General features: G+C 38.1%; 1 protein-coding gene across 11 annotated transcripts in view; it reads left to right on the top strand.

Annotated features, from left to right (window-relative positions):
• Positions 1 to 21,005, top strand: part of TBC1D5 (TBC1 domain family member 5) — a 548,599-nt gene that overhangs the window by 465,350 nt on the left and 62,244 nt on the right. For 7 of the 11 annotated variants that reach the window (XM_043595478.1, XM_043595479.1, XM_043595481.1 and 4 more), the window contains 2 exons: positions 12,777 to 13,054; positions 17,161 to 17,226. In XM_043595478.1, coding sequence (XP_043451413.1) covers positions 12,777 to 13,054; positions 17,161 to 17,226 — 344 coding nt within the window. The remainder of the gene's footprint in view (positions 1 to 12,776; positions 13,055 to 17,160; positions 17,227 to 21,005) is intronic. The other 4 variants (XM_043595489.1, XM_043595488.1, XM_043595486.1 and 1 more) reach the window with 1 other exon arrangement.

The following is a 21,005-nucleotide window of genomic DNA, read 5'->3' as shown; positions in this document are numbered from 1 at the left end:
TATCCCCAAACTCATCAAGTTGTACACATTAAATATGCACAGCTGTTTGTATGTCAGTTATACCTCAATAAAGTGATTTAAAATAAATTAATGAATGGGCAAGCTAGTACTGGTGAAGGTGCATAGATACCCTTAATTCTTGATAATCTTGCCAAAGAATTCTTCCAATTCTGTATGTAACCCTTATAACCACCACGTTATGGCCTGGAGGTTTGTTTACCATGTCAGTATCACCACTTTATCCATCATCAAAAGCCCCTGTAGCTGTGATACCATTGGTAAAGTCCATTTCACTCTTTAAGGCCAAAGATGCTCTTACCTGACTGGGCCCTTCAGCCATAATTAGCCTTGCAACTACTTTCTTAGCTGTTTAGAAGCTATTAAAGAGTTAATGCATTGGAGCTGTCACTGAGTAGCAAGACAGAGATGGGAAGGATCCAGAGGAGTATATATACTCATGGGGGAACCCCCAGCAGTGATCAATGAATAGAAAATAGACAGGAGACAGGCAGACACCTGAAAAGCAGGGACGTAATACCTGCTATATCTATGGTAATGGACTTCTATTTGTGTTGCTTATCCAAATAAGGGATAAGGATGCAAAGATGACATGTGATTTCATGGATAAGAATATCTCTAGAAATCAAGAAGCCTGATTTCTCGTCTCTGCTTTACCATGGATTGCTATAATTAAGTCTTTAAAAGCAAGTGCCTAGGTATTTTAGTGGTAGATTTTCCATTACGTGTGTGCATAATATTCACTGTGCTCTGATTTTACTTACTTGCAAATTTCTTTTTAAAAATGGGAATTGACATTTTCTTATTCATTCAACTTTTAAGCTCGGAACGACAATTTAACACTCAAAGCTCATTCCAATTTTGTCCTTAAATAACCAGAAATTGCTGCTATAAAAAAAATAAGTACATCTAATTTGTGACCAGTCTTCAGTGGAACCTATCAATCTATTTAGGAATCTGTAACTACTAAAATGCCCAATTGAGTAGTCGTGGAACAGAATTCCATAGTTTTTAAATACTGCAGTTGCTTCTATTAAGAGTAGAATCACATACCTTCTTTATTCCAGAACGGTCATGGATTTTCTGTTTGAAAAGGACACAACACAATTTCTCAAAATGTGCAGTTCTTTCTGCTCCACAGAGGTGATGTGATAACGGCACGTGAGTGGTCAGTAGTGCCTCCAGAGCACATGTCACTTTATCTAGTGGTGACTGTTTACACATTCCACAACTGTAGGTCTTTTTACTTAAGCAGTTTCATATCGCCAAAATTTTAGAGATAGAAAATACCAAGCTTAGTTCATGATCTCTCCACGCATCAGCTCAGCAATAACATTCTGTGTGCTAACTATGCCAGCTTTCCTCTGCACCCCCATCAGAGCTTAAACAACTTAACTCATATCAATGATGAAAGAATCCAGAATTATAATTCTGGTAGATGGACCTTCTGCAGAAGGCCTCTTGCCAGAAACCCTACATGAGATCCTAGAGGAAGCAAGGCTCCAGGGAAAGAAGATTCTAATAAAGAGAGTACCCTGAGCTCTTAAGATGCATCCCACATTCCTTAGCTGGGCTCCATGTGACTAAAGCGTGATGGCATCCAATCCATTCTTACCCTAGGAATGCCTGGTGACTAATAGTTCTGCATCTCTCCTTGGGATTAGGATCTGCCTCAGCTTAGAAGGGCTCCTTCCTCTCCAGGTCTGGCCTCACTAGAATGTCCTGAGAAAGTGCAGGGTTCCAGGAAGCACAAGGATCCTTCCAACAATCTTACATTAGAATATGACGAACATCATGAGAGCAGTGACCACATCTGTCTCATTCATTGGTGTTGCTTCAATACCTGCCACAAAGAACAAATTTAGGTATTAGTGAAATAAGTGAGTGCTTTTTAGCTTCAGTTGTAGAATAACTCATATTGATGTCACGAGCCACATCTTAGAATCCTCATATTCCTAGCACTGTACTTGGTACTATTTATAATGGTTAGTAAATATTTTAGTTTAATGATTAGGTAAATAAATACTGTTTTGAATACCTAAAAGACATGATAAAATTCTCCTCAACAATTTCCATTTTACATGGTCAACAAAATTTTTTAAATTAGGCTTTATTAGGGCGCCTGGGTGGCGCAGTCGGTTAAGCGTCCGACCTCAACCAGGTCACGATCTCGCGGTCCGGGAGTTCGAGCCCCGCGTCGGGCTCTGGGCTGATGGCTCAGAGCCTGGAGCCTGTTTCCGATTCTGTGTCTCCCTCTCTCTCTGCCCCTCCCCCGTTCATGCTCTGTCTCTCTCTGTCCCAAAAATAAATAAACGTTGAAAAAAAAATATTTAAAAAAATAATAAATTAGGCTTTATTATATTTACTTACATAATGACTACAATTGTTCAGAATTATTTTATTGCTAAAATATGGTAAAGAAATAATTGCTGGGGCGCCTGGGTGGCGCAGTCGGTTAAGCATCCGACTTCAGCCAGGTCACGATCTCGCGGTCCGTGAGTTCGAGCCCCGCGTCAGGCTCTGGGCTGATGGCTCGGAGCCTGGAGCCTGTTTCCGATTCTGTGTCTCCCTCTCTCTCTGCCCCTCCCCCGTTCATGCTCTGTCTCTCTCTGTCCCAAAAGTAAATAAACGTTGAAAAAAAAAATTTTTTTTTAAAAAAAGAAATAATTGCTAATAATATTCCCCAAGCTATAAAGCCAAGAAGTCCATGGTTATCAGTATTAGTAGTTAATTGGCTAATCAGAATGTCAGAGAACCCTGATTTCTATATAAATGTAACTTTGTGAAACTTTTGTGCTCAAATAACTAAGTTTGTGCTTATAAGCACATCTGTGTCTGAAGTGCTCTTTCTGTCATATCAAAGAGTTGTTACTACCCAACCAATTTAGATAAATTGCTAATACTGTCTCCTATCTAATCCAGAGTAAATAGATTTTTCTCCTTTTTTTAAAAATGTATGCATAATTTGTACCAGTACACAGATCCGTAGTATTCTATCTGATGAGTTTTGACAGTTGTGTATACCCATGTAACCTCCATCTAAAACAACATATCTGGCATGAATATTTCTTTCACCTGAGAGTTCCCTCGTATCCCTTTACAGTCATTTGCAACCACTCATCCCGAGACAACCACTGTCTGATTTCTGTTACAGTATATATTGGTTTCGCCTTTTCATGAACTTCATATAAATACAACCAGGCAGTGTGCACTCTTTTGTATCTAGCTTTTTTTTTCGTTCAGCATGATGTCTTTGCAGTTCGCCCATATTCCATGTATCCATGTTCCTTCCTTTGGATTGTTGAGTCGTATTCCATCATATGAACAGACAGCAAGTTGTTTATTCTCTCATTAACTGAGTTATTTCAAGATTTGGAGTATTATGAATAAGGCTGCTATGAACATTTCTCTACAAGTGTTTTGATGCTGTTGTTTGTTGTTAGTGTTGTTTATAGGTGTATGGTTTTCTTTCTCTTAGGTAAACACAAATTGCTCTATATGATAGATGAATGTTTAACTTCATAAGAAACTACCTGTTTCAAAACAACCTGTTTTGAAAGTAACTGTATCTTTTTCTACTCCCATTAGGAATATATGGGGTTTCCAATTGCTTGCATTCTTGTACATCATTGTATAACATTCGTAATTGTGCATCCTTGCCAACATTTTTATGTCAGTCTTTTTTATTTTATTTATTCCAGTTGATATGAAAATGGTATCTCTTATGGCTTAATTTGCGTTTTTCTGATGATTAATGATGTTGAGCATCATTTCATAACATATCACTGATATATAGGTCTTCTTTTATAAAGTGTTATTTCAAGTTTTTTTTACCTGTTTTCAATGGGTTATTTGGATTTTTTTAATTTTAGGAATTCCTTATATATATCCTTATATATTCCTTATATATTCTGGATAGGATTCTTTGTCACATATGTGTACTAGAAATATTACTCCCTAGTGTATGGCTTGTCTATTCATTTTCTTAGTGATGTCTTTAGATGATCAGAAAAATTTTATTTCAGTGAAGTTTCTTCTTTCAGTTTCTTCTTTTATGGCTAGTGCATTTTGTTTCCTACCTAAGAAATCTTTGCCTCCCTTTAGTCTCCATTTTTGATGGTCCCCAGACCCTCCTCAGCTTAGTGACTCACTAGGACTCACCGCACTCTGCACAGCTGTTCCACTCATGGGTACTGTGTGTTATGACAAAAGGATACAGACTGAAATCAGGAAAGGAAAAAGTTTGTAGTCTAGTAGGAGAAACTAGGTACAAGTTTCCAACTGTCCAGTCCCAGTGGAGTGCTTAAGTCTCCCAGTAGCAATATATGACAACATGTGATAAGTGCTGCCGCTAGGGAAGCTCACCCAGGCTTGCTATCCCTCAAGGTGTTTTTTGTTTGTTTGTTTTGTTTTGTTTTGTTTTTTAGAGCTCTGTCATGTAAGCATGAAGCAACAGTGTGACTAACGGTATGATATAGAAACCTCAATTTTTATTTCTATAGATAAGTCTTAGAGGGTTGATCTAATGATTGTATACACAGCAATCAATACATATTTATTATTCTTATGTTAGTTTGACAAATGTTATGAATGGTGTTCAGACCTAATTAGGTAAGCCCCCTATAGGCTAGCTTATATCCAACCATGCATTAGGCCAGCCTTTTTATCCCTAAAAGCACTACTCCTTTTGCTTCATGACACAGTAACAAAAATGTATCCTCCACGTGCAAAATAATCATAGCCTTATAGAGGAGAGGAGTACATTTCATTCAAAAGTCAGACTCCTAAGGAATAAGTAATAGCAAACTAACTTTTATCATCTTGTTTTAATAAAGACCTACCAAATCTAGAGTTCTTTGAGATGTGGAGATAGTTTGTTTTCTAAGACAATAGAAACCTCACAATATGGCAAACAAATTTAGAATTACATATAGATGTCTTTCATTGAAGCAAATTTGCTACTCTCAACTTTAAAGATAAAGAATTTAGAAAGGTAGAAACCAATTCATTTTATAGAATTTGAAGTCTTCAACTCACAGAATTTGTAAACAAAAGTACACCATAAATTAGCTCAGGTGTTAGAATCATCTTGAAAAGTACTATGTTGCAACCCTGACAGCTGTTTTGAATTTCCAAATAAAATATTTATGTCTATAAGCATGAAAGAAATAAATATGAACCGTAATCCATTGAGGGTAGGTCACTAATGTAGATTTCTAGAAAGCTAGCACAGATGGAAAGAGAATATTGTTTCTATCTAAAAACGAAAGTCACATATTCATATTTACTTTTTCCAACTACGCTTTGCACTTAAGAAAATAATTTTAAAATAAGTTCTATGTTTTTATGGTGGAAAAAAGGTACAGTGAGGTGAGAAAATGATAGAAAAGGAGACTATGAAACAAATGAAAGAGCAGGGGGAAGAATAGCATCTTGAAAGGACAGTGAACGTGGAGGAAGAAGGAGGGGCAAGGGGCAAAAAGAACAGAATAGAAACAGAAGGTAGAGATAAGGAGGCAGGGCAAACAGGCCCGTAAGCTTGGAGATGGGGTTTGGTCAGCATTCCTCAAGGGCCTAGACTAGTGTACAGGCCTCTCATTTGGTCCTGCCCTTTCAACAATGTGATGAATATGGTGGTGGAAGCCATTTGACACTGCAGATTATAAATCCCTAGAGCTGGAAAGGGCCTTTCATTTAAGCCTATGTCTCACCCAGGCCAAGACTAGAAAGCCACAGTGTCTGAAGGTGCTTTTCCAATCTCTTACACAGTTCCAGAATTGGAACACTTATTATTTTAAATAGAGCCTGTTAAAACATTAGAAAGGATTTCCTGTGTTAGAGCTTTTGAACTGTTTTCTGTGACTTTCGTAACACATTTCGTTTTCTAAAGCCATGCCAAAAGGACTGCTTTCCCCCATGACAGCTCCCATGATATTATAAGACTCGCCCCCCCCAGCTTTTTAAGCCATTCCTCTCACAGCATAATTTTCATACCTCCCCACTGTTCTACTCCATTTTATAAAGACACAATTCAGTTCTGCCAGACATTAATGCCTCAGCGAAAGCTGTCTGCCATAGTTGTGCAGTTAGCTTCTGCCATGTAGGCACTCACCTAGTATTTTTAGTCACATATTTATATTACTATTAAAGATAATATGTATTTACTACATAGAGATACCATATTTACTTTTGAAGGATAATTTCACAGGGTACAGAATTCTAGGTTGGCGGGGCTTTTTCTCTCAGTATTTTAAATATTCACTCCATTCTCTTCTTGCATGCATGGTTTCCAACAAGTTGGTTATCTTTGCTCTTGCATAGGTAAGGTGTTTTGTTCTTCTGGTTTCTTTCAGGATTTATTTATCTGTGATTTTATATAGTTTAAAAATGACATGCCTAGGTGTAGTTCTTTTGGCATTCACCCTCCCAGGTGTTCTTGAAGCTTCCTTCAAGAACTGTGGTTTGGTGTCTGACATGAATTTGGGGAAATTCTCAGTTGCTATTGTTTCAGATATTGCTTCTGTTCCTTTCTTTCTCTCTTCTCCTCTGGTATTCTCATTATGCATATGTTATACCTTTTATAGTTGTCCCACAGTTGGATATTCTTGGATATTCTCTTCTGTGATTTTCTTTATGTCATTTTTGTGTTTGTTTTTCAGTTTGGAGAATTTCTTTTAAAACCTCCTCAACCTCAAGAGTGTGTATAGTCTCTTTCCTTGCCTGTGTGTAGCCTACTAATAAGCCTATGAAAGACACTGTTCATTTGTTACAGTTTTTTTTTTTATCTTCATTCTTTTTTTCTTTCTTAGAATTTTCTTTTCTCTGCTGACATTTCCCACCTGTTCTTGCATGCTGTCCACCTTATCCATTAGACCCCTTAGCGTTTTAATCATAGTTATTTTAAATTCCCAGTCTGGTAATTCCAACAGATAGAGCAGGCTATATCTGAATCTGATTCTGATGCTTGCTCTGTCTTTTCAAACTGTGTCTTTCTACTTTTTTTCAGTAAGTCTTATATAAATTTTTTGTGATAGTTGGATATATGTAGTGGGTAAAAGGAACTGCTGTAAATGGACTTATAGTAATGTGGTGATAAGGTGTGGGAGGAGAAGAACCATTCTATAGTCCTGTGATGAGGTGTCAGTCTTTTTGTGAGCCTGTGCCTTCAGACTGTGAACACACATGCCTCTCATCCGCCTCCCCAACGTGGGTGGGACAGGGTGACTAGAGGGGTGTGGGGTTGGGTATTTCCCTTCCTCCAGGTCAGTTAAGCTCTGATAAAACCTCAGCAGGTTAGATTTGGGTTGTATGATTTCTCCTGAGGGCAGACTTTGTTAAGAAAAACAGAATGTTCAGATGTATTTCAAAATGGTTCCCTTCCATTCCACCTGTTGCATGCACAATTTTTCTCCCATCGGTAGAACTCCAGGAGATAAAACTCAGGAGTGTGGGCTACCCCCTCATGATTGGGTCCCCCTCGGAGTTTATCTGTCAGATTGGTCCCCATTGAGCCCCTAGTAAGATTTGTCAATTGTACTTCATATCTCCCTACTCCAGTGCTGCTTCCTATGGGTCTCTGCTCCAGGAAGTTGTGATTCTCTGTAGTCACCTGTCAGTCTGTCTGATTTGGGGACAGCAGTTTACGCTATGGATCTAAGAAAAATTTGTTGATTTTTTTTTTTCAATTTATTCAACTCTTTCTTGTTGTTAGGACAAAGTGGAAACTTCCAAGCTTCTTACATGCCAGACTGGAAACCAAAAGTTCACTCATTTAGTATTAACACAGGCTAAAAATCTTACTTTTCTTCAGCAGTGTCCCTGTGGGCTCAGATTAGCCTAGCAGACCAAACTAAAACACTAATGTTTGGGTGTTGTTGTTGTTGTTGTTGTTGTTGTTGTTGTTGTTTTAATGTGAACTCATGTTAGCCCATACCTCTCTATTCTGTGTGTAATGTGCAGTTATAGAAAGGTTTAACCTAAGTGCTTAAGATTCTATTTATCTTTGTTAAATTTTATCTGTTTAATTCATTTCTCATGCTAGCCTGTTGAGAGTATTTTATATTTTGATTGCTTTGTCTAATAGATTAGGTGTCTCTGCAGGCCTTTAGTCTCAAATTCAGTAAGCATTTGTTCTCTTTCCAGTCACAAAATTATAGAATTTTCTATCTAAAAGGAACCCAAAATATCAATAATCCAGCCCCCTTGTCTTAAAGATAAGGAAACTTTAGTCCGGAGAGCAGGCTACATAACTCTCCCCAGTTATGCAGCTCATTGATGAAAGGCAGATTATGAGCTTATAAAAAGGACTGGTGAGCAGGTCTGTGAACCAAGTCTGAGACACATGTCATCACCAGAAGTCTTTGGTGGGTGCTAGAACATTCAACAATAAACTTGAGGTACAGTTCTCCAACTATAACTGAGGATGCATTATCTTTCATTCTATCCACAGCACTGACATACCTTGGTAAATCTTACAGACTTTAACACCTCAGGTAAGAAATAAAGTTGCCTTAGAATGACTTGTTTTTAGTGACCCATACTGGCTACTTGTGATAGACTACAACCATTTTCAAGTAATTAGGAAAAAAAAAATTTTAATAAGCCAGTCCATTTTCTGGCTCGTGGTCTCTACAATCCTTCTGAAAAATTAGAACAGTTCCCCCACTTTCAGTCTTCTGATACCTCTTTTCCTATTCAGTACCACAAATTGGGTATTATATTTAAACACAAACAAACCCAGCCATCTGAAACTTTAAAATGTACCTAAATAACAATTGAGCCAATGGACTACTTAGAAAATGTGTGGGAAAAACTGTGATGCTGTTGCTATAATCAGATGCAAATGTATATCTTTAAATGCTTTTATTGGGAAAGAGAGGGAACTGAACAAGTGAATGAATGGATGAATGGATGAACGAACCAAGCATTCAACCTTTGGGAACACAGAAAGGAAATAATAAGAAAAATATAAACTAGCATATTGAGAAAGATAATTACAAATAAATGGAAAACTCTTCCTTTGACAAAAATATAAACAAGCATGTAACAAAATTTTATTGAAAAAGGAGTTAAGTAAACAAATATTAGATACTTAATATCAGACCTGAAAAACAAATCCATAGATAGAAAGGAAGAAAGCCTGAGGTGGTGTCAAAGCTTGGATAACAGGAGAGGAAAATCTCCGTGGCTGTGGAGAGTTTTTACAAACGTGATCACGTGATAATGTTCTGGGTTTTTGGTTTGTTTGGTTGGTTGGTTTTTTTAAGCTTTAGAAAAGTTTTAGAAGTTGAATGAAAACAGCTCATGCCTCTGGCAGTTAAGAAGACATTGGAAACACTAGAAGCTCTTTCAGGAGAGTGTGGGTTAGAAAGTCAGGCGGTAAGAGATCAGGTGGGTGGCAAGAGGCAGCAAGAGTCACCCAGTTTTAGAAAGTGAACCAAAGAGGCCCAACAGTGAAGCCAGGTTGGGTTCTGATGCAGTTGTTTTGATGACTCTTGAATCTTCAGGTAAGTGTCCCATCGCTACTGATTTAACCTGCTAAATGAGGCTGTGCAAAAAGTAGGGTCTTGGCAACAATTTGAAGACAATCCCTCCTATATTGTACTATTTTTATTACTTAATAAGAGTATGTAGTAAATAATAATAATGAAAGACTTCGATTACACAAAATTAGTTACTCATTAGATTTATATAATGTCCTGTTAACTCCAGAGTCCTCTTACTATTTATTTCAACAGTGTTTACACGTTACACTCCATTGTTAATCCAACCCAGTACTCAGTGTCCATCAGATCTCTGACAAACGCATTAATTTTCATTGACTCAGCACACATGACTTAATAACGTACATCACAGCCAGTAAAGAATGCTGCTACAGATATTTAAGATCTGTGTTTAGCTACCTTTGGTCAAAAAATTATCATCCTGAAAAACGAACACACTATGGACAGCATGTTTGTCCTAGAAGTACATGTTTTACAGTTGTTTGTATCTGTAATAATTGAAGAATCACCTTCAATAGTTGTTTTGAGAAGAAAATATTCTTCTGGAAGCAGTGGGTAGTGAATGAGGGGGGAAGTTGGTTAAAAACAAAAAATACCCAAAAAAGAAAAACGGTGTTCATCCCCTTTTAAGAGGTATTCAGATGAAAAATTGCTCGGCATGAGCTTGATCTATGTTTTTTGTGCTTATTAGTAGTAATGAAGATGCATTAACCATATTCTCTTGATAATGCTCTAGCAGTTTCTTAGTACTTTTATCAACATATAAATTTTACAGCTGGCAGTATGGGAATTTGACTAGTACATTTTTGTTCATAAAAAAGGGTAACGACATTTTAACTTCTTCATATCTGTGAATTATGAATCTTGCCTTCAAACAAGCAAAACTAAAATGCAACAAGACATGGGATTGCATGCAGGCTGCTGAGTGAAATACAGTGCCAGAGGTGAATGCCTTCCTAATCCACAACTTACGAGTTCTTTTCATTTCCTTCATTTATTTTTCAATAAACATGTATTGAGTGCCTTCTCTGTTGCTAAGCTGTAGTGTCTGTAAATTGAGAATGCCGTACTTCATTAGGAAGCAGCGGGAAACTGGAAGTAAGTGGTGTATAATCACGATATATCCTTATCTCCATTAGGAAACGTTATTTTCAACAATTTTTGGAAGGGCATGAAATAACTCAGTTCTTTAAAGATAAAACTTGATACAAAAAGAATCATTTGAAAATTTTTTTCACATTTCGTGGAGTTGTAAATGAGCAACTCTTTCTCTTATAAAGCCGAATTCCAGGTTTTAAATTTGATTTGTCCTAGCTCCAAAGTAATGTAAGTCTCCGATATGTAGCCCATAATATTAGCGAGTACCATTAAAGAAAAACTTGATGAAAGGAAGAAGCATAGTGTTCTCTTTTATTATAGGACTATGGATCAGTTCTATCTTAGAGCTGTATCTAGCAACGCCAAGGATACAGCTGTTCTATAAAATGTAGGAGAATTATTATGTAAGAGCTGTCAGGTAGATCTGAGAGAAGGAAATGATAGTAAAATTCAAGTTAAATCAAGTAAATGTATCCCTCAAACTTGATTTTCGATCTCCTACTTTTATGGAAAAAAGAAGCAAAATGTGAGAAAATAAGCTTCTATTAATGATTTGGGCAATAAAAATACAAACTTTGGTATTGTGGTGGAGTGGGACTACCTCCTGCAACTAAAATAATTTATAATCGTAACTGGTCTTCAAGATAATACCCCTGAGATACTTCAAGATTACAAATCATCTGGGAGGTAGTCATTCAGTTGACAAATGTTTACTTGGTGTCTTCTGTTTGCCAGATGGCTGTCACACAGGTGCTGGCAAACCATGGCAGCCGAGCGAGGAAGTGTGTGAGAGGAGCGGCGGGTAAGGGGGTTAACCATTGACAAGGGTAGAATAAAATAAGAGTGAGCCTTCAGCTCTGCACTGTGGAGGTCACCCATGACTAGGAGGAGGAGTTTTTGCACATTGGCAAGGAGGCCACAACCAGACCTGAGTGGGCCTAGGACCGAAGAAGCAGAAGTAGCACATAAGACAGCTTTTTGAAAAAATATGTCATGAGGAAGGAGGAGAAGTGGGATGGTAACTAGGATGAGATGAGGGTTCACAGGATAAGTTAGCAAGGGCGCTTGTGTGAGCATGCACACGCGCGCGCGCGCACACACACACACACACACACACACACACACACACCATGGTTGTATGCTAATGGGAATGCCACTACAGAGAAGGAGAAAATGATTCAGGAGAGGAAGGTGCCAGGGCAACGATCTCAGAAGGTGAGAGGATGGAATCCAGAGCACAGTGAGAGAGGCTGCCCATCGCTAGGAGCCAGGACTCTTCACTGTAGAGGTGGAAAGACTTCGACTACCTGGACATGCAGCTCCCTTTTAACAAATATTTATAAAGCACCTGTTATACACTAGGCAACAGCAGCATAGCAGACAGACCAGAACCCCTTATCTTCGTGAAGCTTGCGTTCAAATGGGGATTGGAGGAGATGGACAAATAATAACCCATCAAGTAGGATATGTAGTGCCATCAGGAAAAGTGAAGCAGGGCAGTGGGGAAGGAGGATGTGGAGAGCCGGGATGGTCGGGGTGGTGAGGGCAACTTGCAATTCTCAGGAACTGGGCGATTCTGTACAGCTTTTATTGAATTTACTTTGTGACTCTCAGACACGTTTATTTTTCAAAATCAGATTAAATGTGGCCTAATACCCACATGCCAGGGCTTGTGGGAAATCTGCTGTCGGCTTCATTTCACAGGTGCCGCCTTCTATCCAAGGCTTGCTGAGCCCTGGATGTCTCCTTTAGAGTCCTTATCACAGGCTTTAACCATGCTTTTTTTACGCGATTATTTAATATATTTCTTCCCTACTACACTGAAAACTCAGGAGGGGAACTACGTCTGCTGTGGACAACTGCATCCCCAGAACCGAGCACAGTGTTAGCACAAAATAGGCCCCATTTGTTGAATGAATGAATGAATGAATGAATGAACAGTAAAAAGACTATTTTCCATAAGCCACCTCTCAAAGAACCTCATCGTTGTATTATTTTGTGATCACTTTTATGTTTTCACTTTTCGCTTTGTGTAGCTGTTCCAGTAAATGGCCTTTTTCAAGCAGGTAAGATGTGTTTTTATACCAATTGGAATATGTGACATAGAGTTGTCCTCTAATTTAAGTAATGTTTCTCCACCTAATTTTTTTTCTACAGGGCCAACGTCAAAGGTGCTCCCCTGAATATAAATAAGGTCTCTAATAGCCTGATAAATTTTGGAAGAAAGTTGATTTCTCCAGCAATGGCCCCAGGCAGTGCGGGTGGCCCTGTACCAGCGGGCAGTAGTGGAGGCTCCTCCACTGCTGTGCCTCCCACCAGGACTCTGGCAGAGGTCCCCAGGCATCCCCTGCAGCAGCAGCAGCAGCAGCAGCAGCAGCAGCAGCAGCAGCAGAGACTGATGAAATCGGAAAGCATGCCAGTGCAATTGAACAAAGGTAAGGAAACAATCGTAATAAATCGAACGAAAACGCTCACAGTGTAGCCTGGGATTTCCTCACCTGCCTGTGAGGAACCAACCTCCTAGAGATAGAAATTAATGCAAAACCTAATTTTTAAAAATCTGTTAGATTCGTTTTTTTTTTTCAGTTGGAATATCAGATCCTGTGTCATTTTTAATAAGACCATTTTATGAAGTAATTTGTTAAGGTACTTCTTTAGCATCTATATCCTAGGATACGTGCATTCGAGTCCTCTGGATGCCCGTAGAGTATGACACAGGCTATCACAACAGAGAACTTGAAAGCAGTTGATGTGATCTCTGCTAACGTGTAATGATGTGTAGTCTGAAATGGGACGTTCCAAGAGCATGGGCTTCACTGGTCATAGCATCCATCCGCGCAGCCGGTTTGAAGAAAGCGTGCTGCCCCTAGGCTTGCGGTCGCTCATCCAGCTGCTTTACCCATGAGCAATATGAACTGTACCCTTACGGGGAAGGCTAAACAGAATCTCTAGCAGCCAAAGTCAGTCTGTGAGTCCAGGCCCTACAATTTAGAGCCTTAGAATGCTAGAGCAGAGGAGACCTGGGAGACCACCTCATCCAAAGCTCTCATTTGACGAGCGGGGCCGCTGCTGGTGCTGCTACGAGGGAGGGGCGCTCTTGCCACCCAGCCTCAAGTAAGCATGTGGTCTGTTTCCGGGCTTTTCTGGTGCTTCGTCTCCCGCATGTATTTAACTCGTAGGAGAGCCCTTCAGGTTCCTACTCAGAACCTTTATGCTCTTATTTTCCACTCTTTTCAGAGACCTATATATTAAGTGCCCCTGTTCACAGCAGATTAGAAACAGCTGCATTTATTTTTAGTGGTGGGACTCTGCTATCTATACTATAGAAGCAAGAAATAGGAACATGATGGCAGAAAATCTACAGAATTCAATCCTAAGACCTCACAAAGCACAGAGCCTGTGGCCATTCAGTTGTCAGGGCACAAATAGCCTGACCCATGCCTCATTCACATCTTAAAGGGACCCTTGTTCTAGCCGTGTTCGATGACCGGTGTTGACAGCAACCACAGTAATATTGAATCAGTTAGAAGACCTTAAACCATGTTCCCATACACTCTGTTTAAGAAGATTGCATCTAAAATGGTTAAAAATTTTAAATTCTTGGCATTTAAGCTGGCAGACTTAAGTGGACTTTATTCCCCAATGGCACAAAAATAATGAGTATTGAATTCACTAACGAGTGTGTGCATGTTTATTCTTCTGTCAGTTACAGGGTATTATCTACCATTGCCTATATGAAGTATTAGACTTTGTATAGTTAGTATATAAGTTTCTGTTAGAATATTGAGTTTGCCTTACACAGGAATGTCTCGTGTAAAACTACATTCTTTTCAATGTAGAGTTGTCACACATGATTGAAAGAAAAGAAGACTTCAAATCATTAACACATTGTAAATGTATTTTAATGCCAGGAGACATGCCCACTTCCAGAATGGAAATGAATGTTATTTTCAATATTTCTTAATTGTACTGTTTTATTGTTCTAACCAAATATGATTTCAGTATTGCTTTGATAACAAGCCATAGTCAGTAGTAATTCTAACTGATGGCAGGCAAATGAGTCAGAGAATCTCTTAATGCTGTAGCTTAAATCTTCAGAGGAACCAAGCCAAATGACTATAGAAATATAAAGTTGTATCTCTAAGGAAATGTCAAGTATTAATATCACAGTAAGTGAGAAGGAGGCGCACGAGGATGGAACGACTGATGAAAACGAAGTCCCCAGTTAGAAGGAGACAACAGAGCACTTAAGCAAAGTACTTGGAACATGAGTATCACTAGGGCATTTTGTAACTGGTCCCCGTGCTGAAAGAACGTCTCCTTGTGTGGCAGCTCTTCTTTTTCTTTCTGGTTCATTCTCCTCGTGTCAATCACGAAAAGCTTGTCTACCTTCCTCTTAAAGATAAACATTCCTGCAAATGTCCCTCCCTGCATAAGGATCTGAATGAAATGGAGTAAAAGGCGAAGAGAACAGTTGATACAAGTAGAAACCAGCTAGGTTGCTGCTCCCTCTCACTGACTTGCCCATGAAATGAACCGTAAGCACAGTCCTGAAGCCTTCTGACCATGTCTCCTCGCCCTGAAATAAGAGGTGTGGACTGCTCCCTGGGGAGCCTCCCAGCTCCAAACATCTGTAAAGATACACTGGGTAACGCTACAAGGAAAAAATACGTCTCCAGCATTCGTTCTTTATGCTGGTGTTTCCCACAAGTATCCCGCTGTGCTGTGACAGTGACAGATCTGCAGCTGTGTCACCTGGTCCCAGAGATTGGTGAGCACAGTACGTAGCCTGTTGGGAGGCTTGCGTTGGAATACGGCTTCTTACTATCGCAGAATAGAGTCATCTACTTAGGGCCTTTGAGGAGAGAGAATGTAATAGCCTTTGTAGTGTCCTCTGCCGGAAAATTTGAAAGTTGCTTTGAATAATGGCTGTTAGTAAAGATGAAAATGCTTGTGGTTTTCGTAGGTTACTTAACTCTCGAATGTTTATGCTTCCGTAGGATGAGAGTTGTATGGAAAACCCAAAATTCATGTATGTGTTGCTGGGAACGCAAAGTGTAGTTTGTGTATGTGTTGGGAGTCGGGTCGTGAAAGAAAGAAGAGGGCGCGCAGATATTCCTCTGCTACTTTCTGGTGATATTTGATACTAAAATGAGTTTTCAGTCTCTAAATTACACACTAATAGGTAATCCAGAAGCAGCAGAGAAAAGTGGGTAACAGGCACAGAATTGAAAATCCCCTTCAAATAAACAGAAGATAGGCATGCCATTTATCAGTGAACAGAGGTAACTGTATTATGAAAATTCAGGACCTGATAAGTTCTGTTGAAAGCTGGTTTGGAGTGTGTACCCATTTATAGATTTTATTTCAGTTACAGGAGATATAGATACACATATATAAATGCATGTACTATTAATGGATGGGATGATAGGATTACAACCCAGTAATTTGCAGATAAGCTGGCTGTGCTGTCAATTATAATTGTAGCAAGTGGTCAAAACACTTGAGGGTATGTTGTATAATTCCAAAATTGATTTGCTATTATATGAAAGGTACAGGGCAAGCAAGTCTATTAATCCTGCATTATCAAACCTGGAAACGACAGTGTCTTTGTAGAAGACTTGGATTTTAGTTTATGAATTTCACAGTAACTTAGACCTTCAGATGCTGATACAGCCAGAGGATTAATTCTGTTGACAGTGACTGTGCCTAATGTTGAACTTGGCCAGGAAGGAAGAAATCAGAGAACCGAAAAGCCTTCCTTCTAAGTGGGAGTGTACCTCAAGTTCTTCACAGAATTTCCTGTTCTCCTTTTCCTTTCTCTCCTGTACTTTTAGAATGCACTCCCTCTTTCCCCATTTCCTTTGTCTATTTTTTGAAGTTGAACGCTTCTTTATTTTAAGCATTTACCATAGGTCCAATTTGTGAATGAAATCTCGCCTATCATAAGTATATCAAGTTTAAAGGGTGTGCAGTTCACAGATTTATTTTTACATGTTGACATTTATAAGTACATGTGGTAGCTTATGAAATCTTTTCAATGCTTAACTATGAAATTAGAACTTGTTTAGGTATTTATCTTATCACTGTAGAAACTGGTGTCAAGTTTAGTTAAAAATAATTTCTCTCTGTTGTAGGAGGAAATGCGTTTCAAAAAATGCCTGCTTTGTAATAAATGCGTATTTACTTTTGGATAAAGAATTTTTTTTAAGAAAGAAAATATGAAACCACATTACTATTTGTAGCATAATTAAACCTGCTCAGAAAAATCATTTGATTTCTCAAGTTTCTTATGTTTTAGACTAATAGAAACTTGTTTTTTTTCTTGAAGAAAAATATTCACAGAAACGTGTTAGGAAATACTTTTTAAAAATTAATTCCTTTAAAAAATATTTTATATTAATTTTTCTAGGATTGTATTTTGTTTTACTGTACCTTTAGTAATTAGGTTGATAAAAGTATTACATTAAGTATGAAAAAAAGTAAACTTGATTTTTTTTCCTTTTTATGAAATCTAATTATTTTTTCTTATGAAATCCAGGCGATGTAGTTACAGGAAGCGATGCTCAGGTTTCTGTTCCTGTCCAGACTCTAACTGACCTCCAAGGTACAGTTACCATGGCAACGTAGTATATCTTTTTGCCTGCAGTATTATCATTGCCTTCTCCAAAATTCCATTTTTCTTTTTGCCCACCCTCCATTCATACTGTTGATCAGTTCACTACCATTGTTCAGCCGCTGAGTGGCACTGTTGTTTAGAACAAGAGTCCCCTCTCATGTCATACCTTGGTGATGCCAAATCTGGCTATGATGTGGTTTTTATGAAGTTTACACCAGCCTCTTTTCTTGCCAAATATGGTCACTCTATATTTTGTGGTTATTTTAACACTACACTTTATTTGGAAGCTCACACTGAGGTTTTTTTTGTTTGTTAGTTTGTTTTTTTTTATTTCATAGGTGCTCTATGGCAGTATTTGACAAATCAGTTCTCAGATTACATGACTTAAATGCTGTTTTTATGCATATTATCATATGTACTAGCCAGAAATATTTACTATATTTTACCTAAAAGAATCACAACTTGATTTTGAAATAAGTTTTTAAGTACAGGCTTTGTATTATGAATCATATTAACAGTGCAAGAAATCTCCGTATGTAATTGGCAATGATTTAAAATAAAAAGATCACATTTAAATACCATAACCGCTTATTCAAAATCTGTATTCCAGGAATACAGAAATAATAGCAATTCACATTTAGCACCTCCTATGGAATTTTAAAATGTATAAATATTAAAGTTGCTGCATTAATCTTTTATTATATAATATTTTACATAAAATGTGCTGTAGAGAGGATTTCTGTATTAAGTGGAAGCCTAGGCTAATCTTAAGAATCTTCCATTCAAATTCAGATTGAAAAGGTAGCAGTATAAATTAAAATTCATAATCACATCTTCCTAAATTTAAAATATCCACATAATATAGTCATGTTCCTAGTATCAAAATGCTGTTCTAATAATGATATGTCTTCATAATATCTGTGCTTTTTTATAAATTTACAAAAAACAATAGATTGTGATTAGGAGAGTGAGTGGTGTATTGGCTTCTTTGAAAACTGTTGTGGCAAAAGAAGGATGAGATCTTACTTCTATATAGTTCCGTTTCACAGGTACAGTTTCTGGCTGTATTCAGGTAATTAAACCCTGACCTTTAAGGGCTTTTTCAACTTGGTGATTCCATGAAGAGCTGCTGTTTATCTTTCTTAGTGTCTAAGTGATCCATATTAGAAAGGGGTGCAGTAGCAAGGACAAAAAAGGGGTGCAGATAATCTCCAGATGATTTCTCTTAAGCTTTGTCATTTACTGTACTTAAATGAAGATTACTGTGATCATCTGATATGGTGAGAATTCACAGGACTTCAATTGATTTCCTAAAATTAAAATCTGACCTCCCCCAGGCAACGTTTTAAAAAAAATTTTTTTAATGTCTATTTATTTTTGAGAGAGAGAGAGAAAGAGAGAGAGAGAGAGTGTGTGAGCAGGGGAGAGGGGGAGAGAGAGAGAGACACACACACGGAGATGGAGGCACAGAATCCGAAGCAGGCTCCAGGCTCTGAGCTGTCAGCACAGAGCACGACGTGGGGCTCAAACTCACAAGCTGTGAGACCATAACCTGATCCAAAGTTGGGCGCTTAACCGACTGAGCCACCCAGGCACCCCTGGCAACTTTTTAACAAGTGTTTTGGTATCCCAAATTTAGTTTGGTCACTTTTTAAGTTAGTTTACTGCAGAGTAGATCCTTGGCTGTGGAATCTCAATTTATACCTACGGAAAGAGAAAGGTGAAGGCTGTCTGACTTACTCTGATTTCTGCTTCTATGCTATTGCTCAATCTATTTTTTCCTACAGGCCAGAGCCACAAGAACAGTTTGCATTTTTAATAGAATCTTGCAGAGGGAGGTTATATCATTTTGTTCAGATCTCTTGTGTTATATAGGTAGAATCATCTTATTCATTTATTCACCAACTATTCGCTGAGTGCTTACTATGTGCCCAAGCTCTGTTCTCATTGTTCTCTTGGCTTTCCCGCTTTTTTTTTTTTATTTATTTACATGGTTGCTTGGGCATCAGCCTGTGCATTAGATAACCCAGGCAAGCCTACACAGTCAGGAACCAGCTCTTTTCTGGATACCCAGTTCAGAATTCCTCCTGCCTACCATGCTATGACAGAGATTGTATCAGTCTGATAGAGAAGGCTCCAGCCACTTTATGAGACATGGAGCCCAAATAATAAAAAGCTTTCAGTATGTCATGATGATAGTGACAATGATGATAAGAAAATAAGACTAACCTGCCCTGATTTGGAGAAGTCACTTTGTGTTTTCCTCAACATACTTCCTGCACAGTGTCAAAAAGCAAGGGGAAGTAAAAGTCAACCAAAATAGTTACTGGGGACAACAAAAAAACTTTCTAACAATCTATGCTTAATAGGATCAGTAATATTAGAAGTTGAAGAACTTCATCAGAGGGGCCACACCCATTATTCTCTCCTATATAATGTTTTCAGAGTAGATATACTTGTAAGGGAAATGAAACTATCATTTTGACTTTCCCAAGTATGTTTTTTCAAATGGAGTAAGTTTTAAGAAATGAAGTAAATAACAGCACTTTCAGTGATTCTTTGATTATGTTTTTTCATGAGATCTTGTATTTGTATCTTTGCCTTTAAACACACAATTATATGTGTTTTATTTAATTTTTTTTTTTTTTTTGGAGAAAAACTGACTATAAAATGAAATCCCACAATTTAAGTCAATAAATAGTTTTTGGAAAATTGTTGGGAAGTTCCATTTTATATCTCTCAGTATGGGTTGTACTCATAAAAAAATGTGCCATGGGAGAATTTGTTTTTGAAGACTTAAAGAATTTCTTGGAAATTAGATTTGGAAATTGCCCGGCTGCCCCAGAAACTTTTCAAGAGATATTTAGGAACCGCAGAGCTTTAAAATAGGAGTACACACACAAACACACACATGCTTACAGAGCTTACTTCCAAAGAAAATTTAGAATTTCCAACCAAAGTATACAAGTATTGTCACTTAATGGATCATTAGGGGAAAAATTTAGATTTCTTAAGTTATTGCCATAACCATTTAAAAAAATTTTTAATGTTTATTTTCAAGGGTGAGAGAGAGACAGAGTGCGAGCAGAGAAGGGGCAGAGAGAGAAGGAGACACAGAACCCAAAGCAGGGTTCCAGGCTCTAAGCTATCAGCACAGAGCCCAGTGCAGGGCTCACACCTACGAACCATGAGATCATGACCTGAGCCCAAGTCGGACGCTTAACCAACTGAGCCACCCAGCACCATTTTTAATGTTTATACTTGTGTGTACATATTTATGTTGCAGATACAAATATATACACATATGTACATCCACACATAGATATCACTGTATAGCATTGATCAGGTTTTTTTTAAAAAGGAGGGGGGGAGGTCAAAAATCTCCCTGCCCAGATAACCACTGTTGACATTCTTAAGGTAAATCTAAAACACATACAACATTTGACCATCCCAATTAACTAAAGTCATTAAATGGGGAAAAAAAAAAAAAAACAACACACCTCTCTCTTTACTCCTCCCACTGGTTTCTGCCAACCCATTTCCCTAAGGGTAATCACTGTTAATTTTTTTATAATTCCTTCTAGGAAAAAAATAGATTTTAAACTGAGGAGTAACGTGCAAGTCACATTAGCGCAGTACCAGCTCACATGTCGGGAGAGGACTCCCCTCTGGACCCTCAAGAACAAAGAACTAAAACAAATGCCCTAGTGCAACAAATTGGTAGAACAAAGAAAAGAGAGGCCGAATTAATTAGAATAGGACACAGT

Source organism: Prionailurus bengalensis, chromosome C2 (assembly GCF_016509475.1).
Source record: "Prionailurus bengalensis isolate Pbe53 chromosome C2, Fcat_Pben_1.1_paternal_pri, whole genome shotgun sequence".
Taxonomy (NCBI): domain Eukaryota; kingdom Metazoa; phylum Chordata; class Mammalia; order Carnivora; family Felidae; genus Prionailurus; species Prionailurus bengalensis.
The sequence above is the reverse complement of the archived record's forward strand: the minus strand, read 5'-3'. Positions and strand labels throughout refer to the sequence as shown.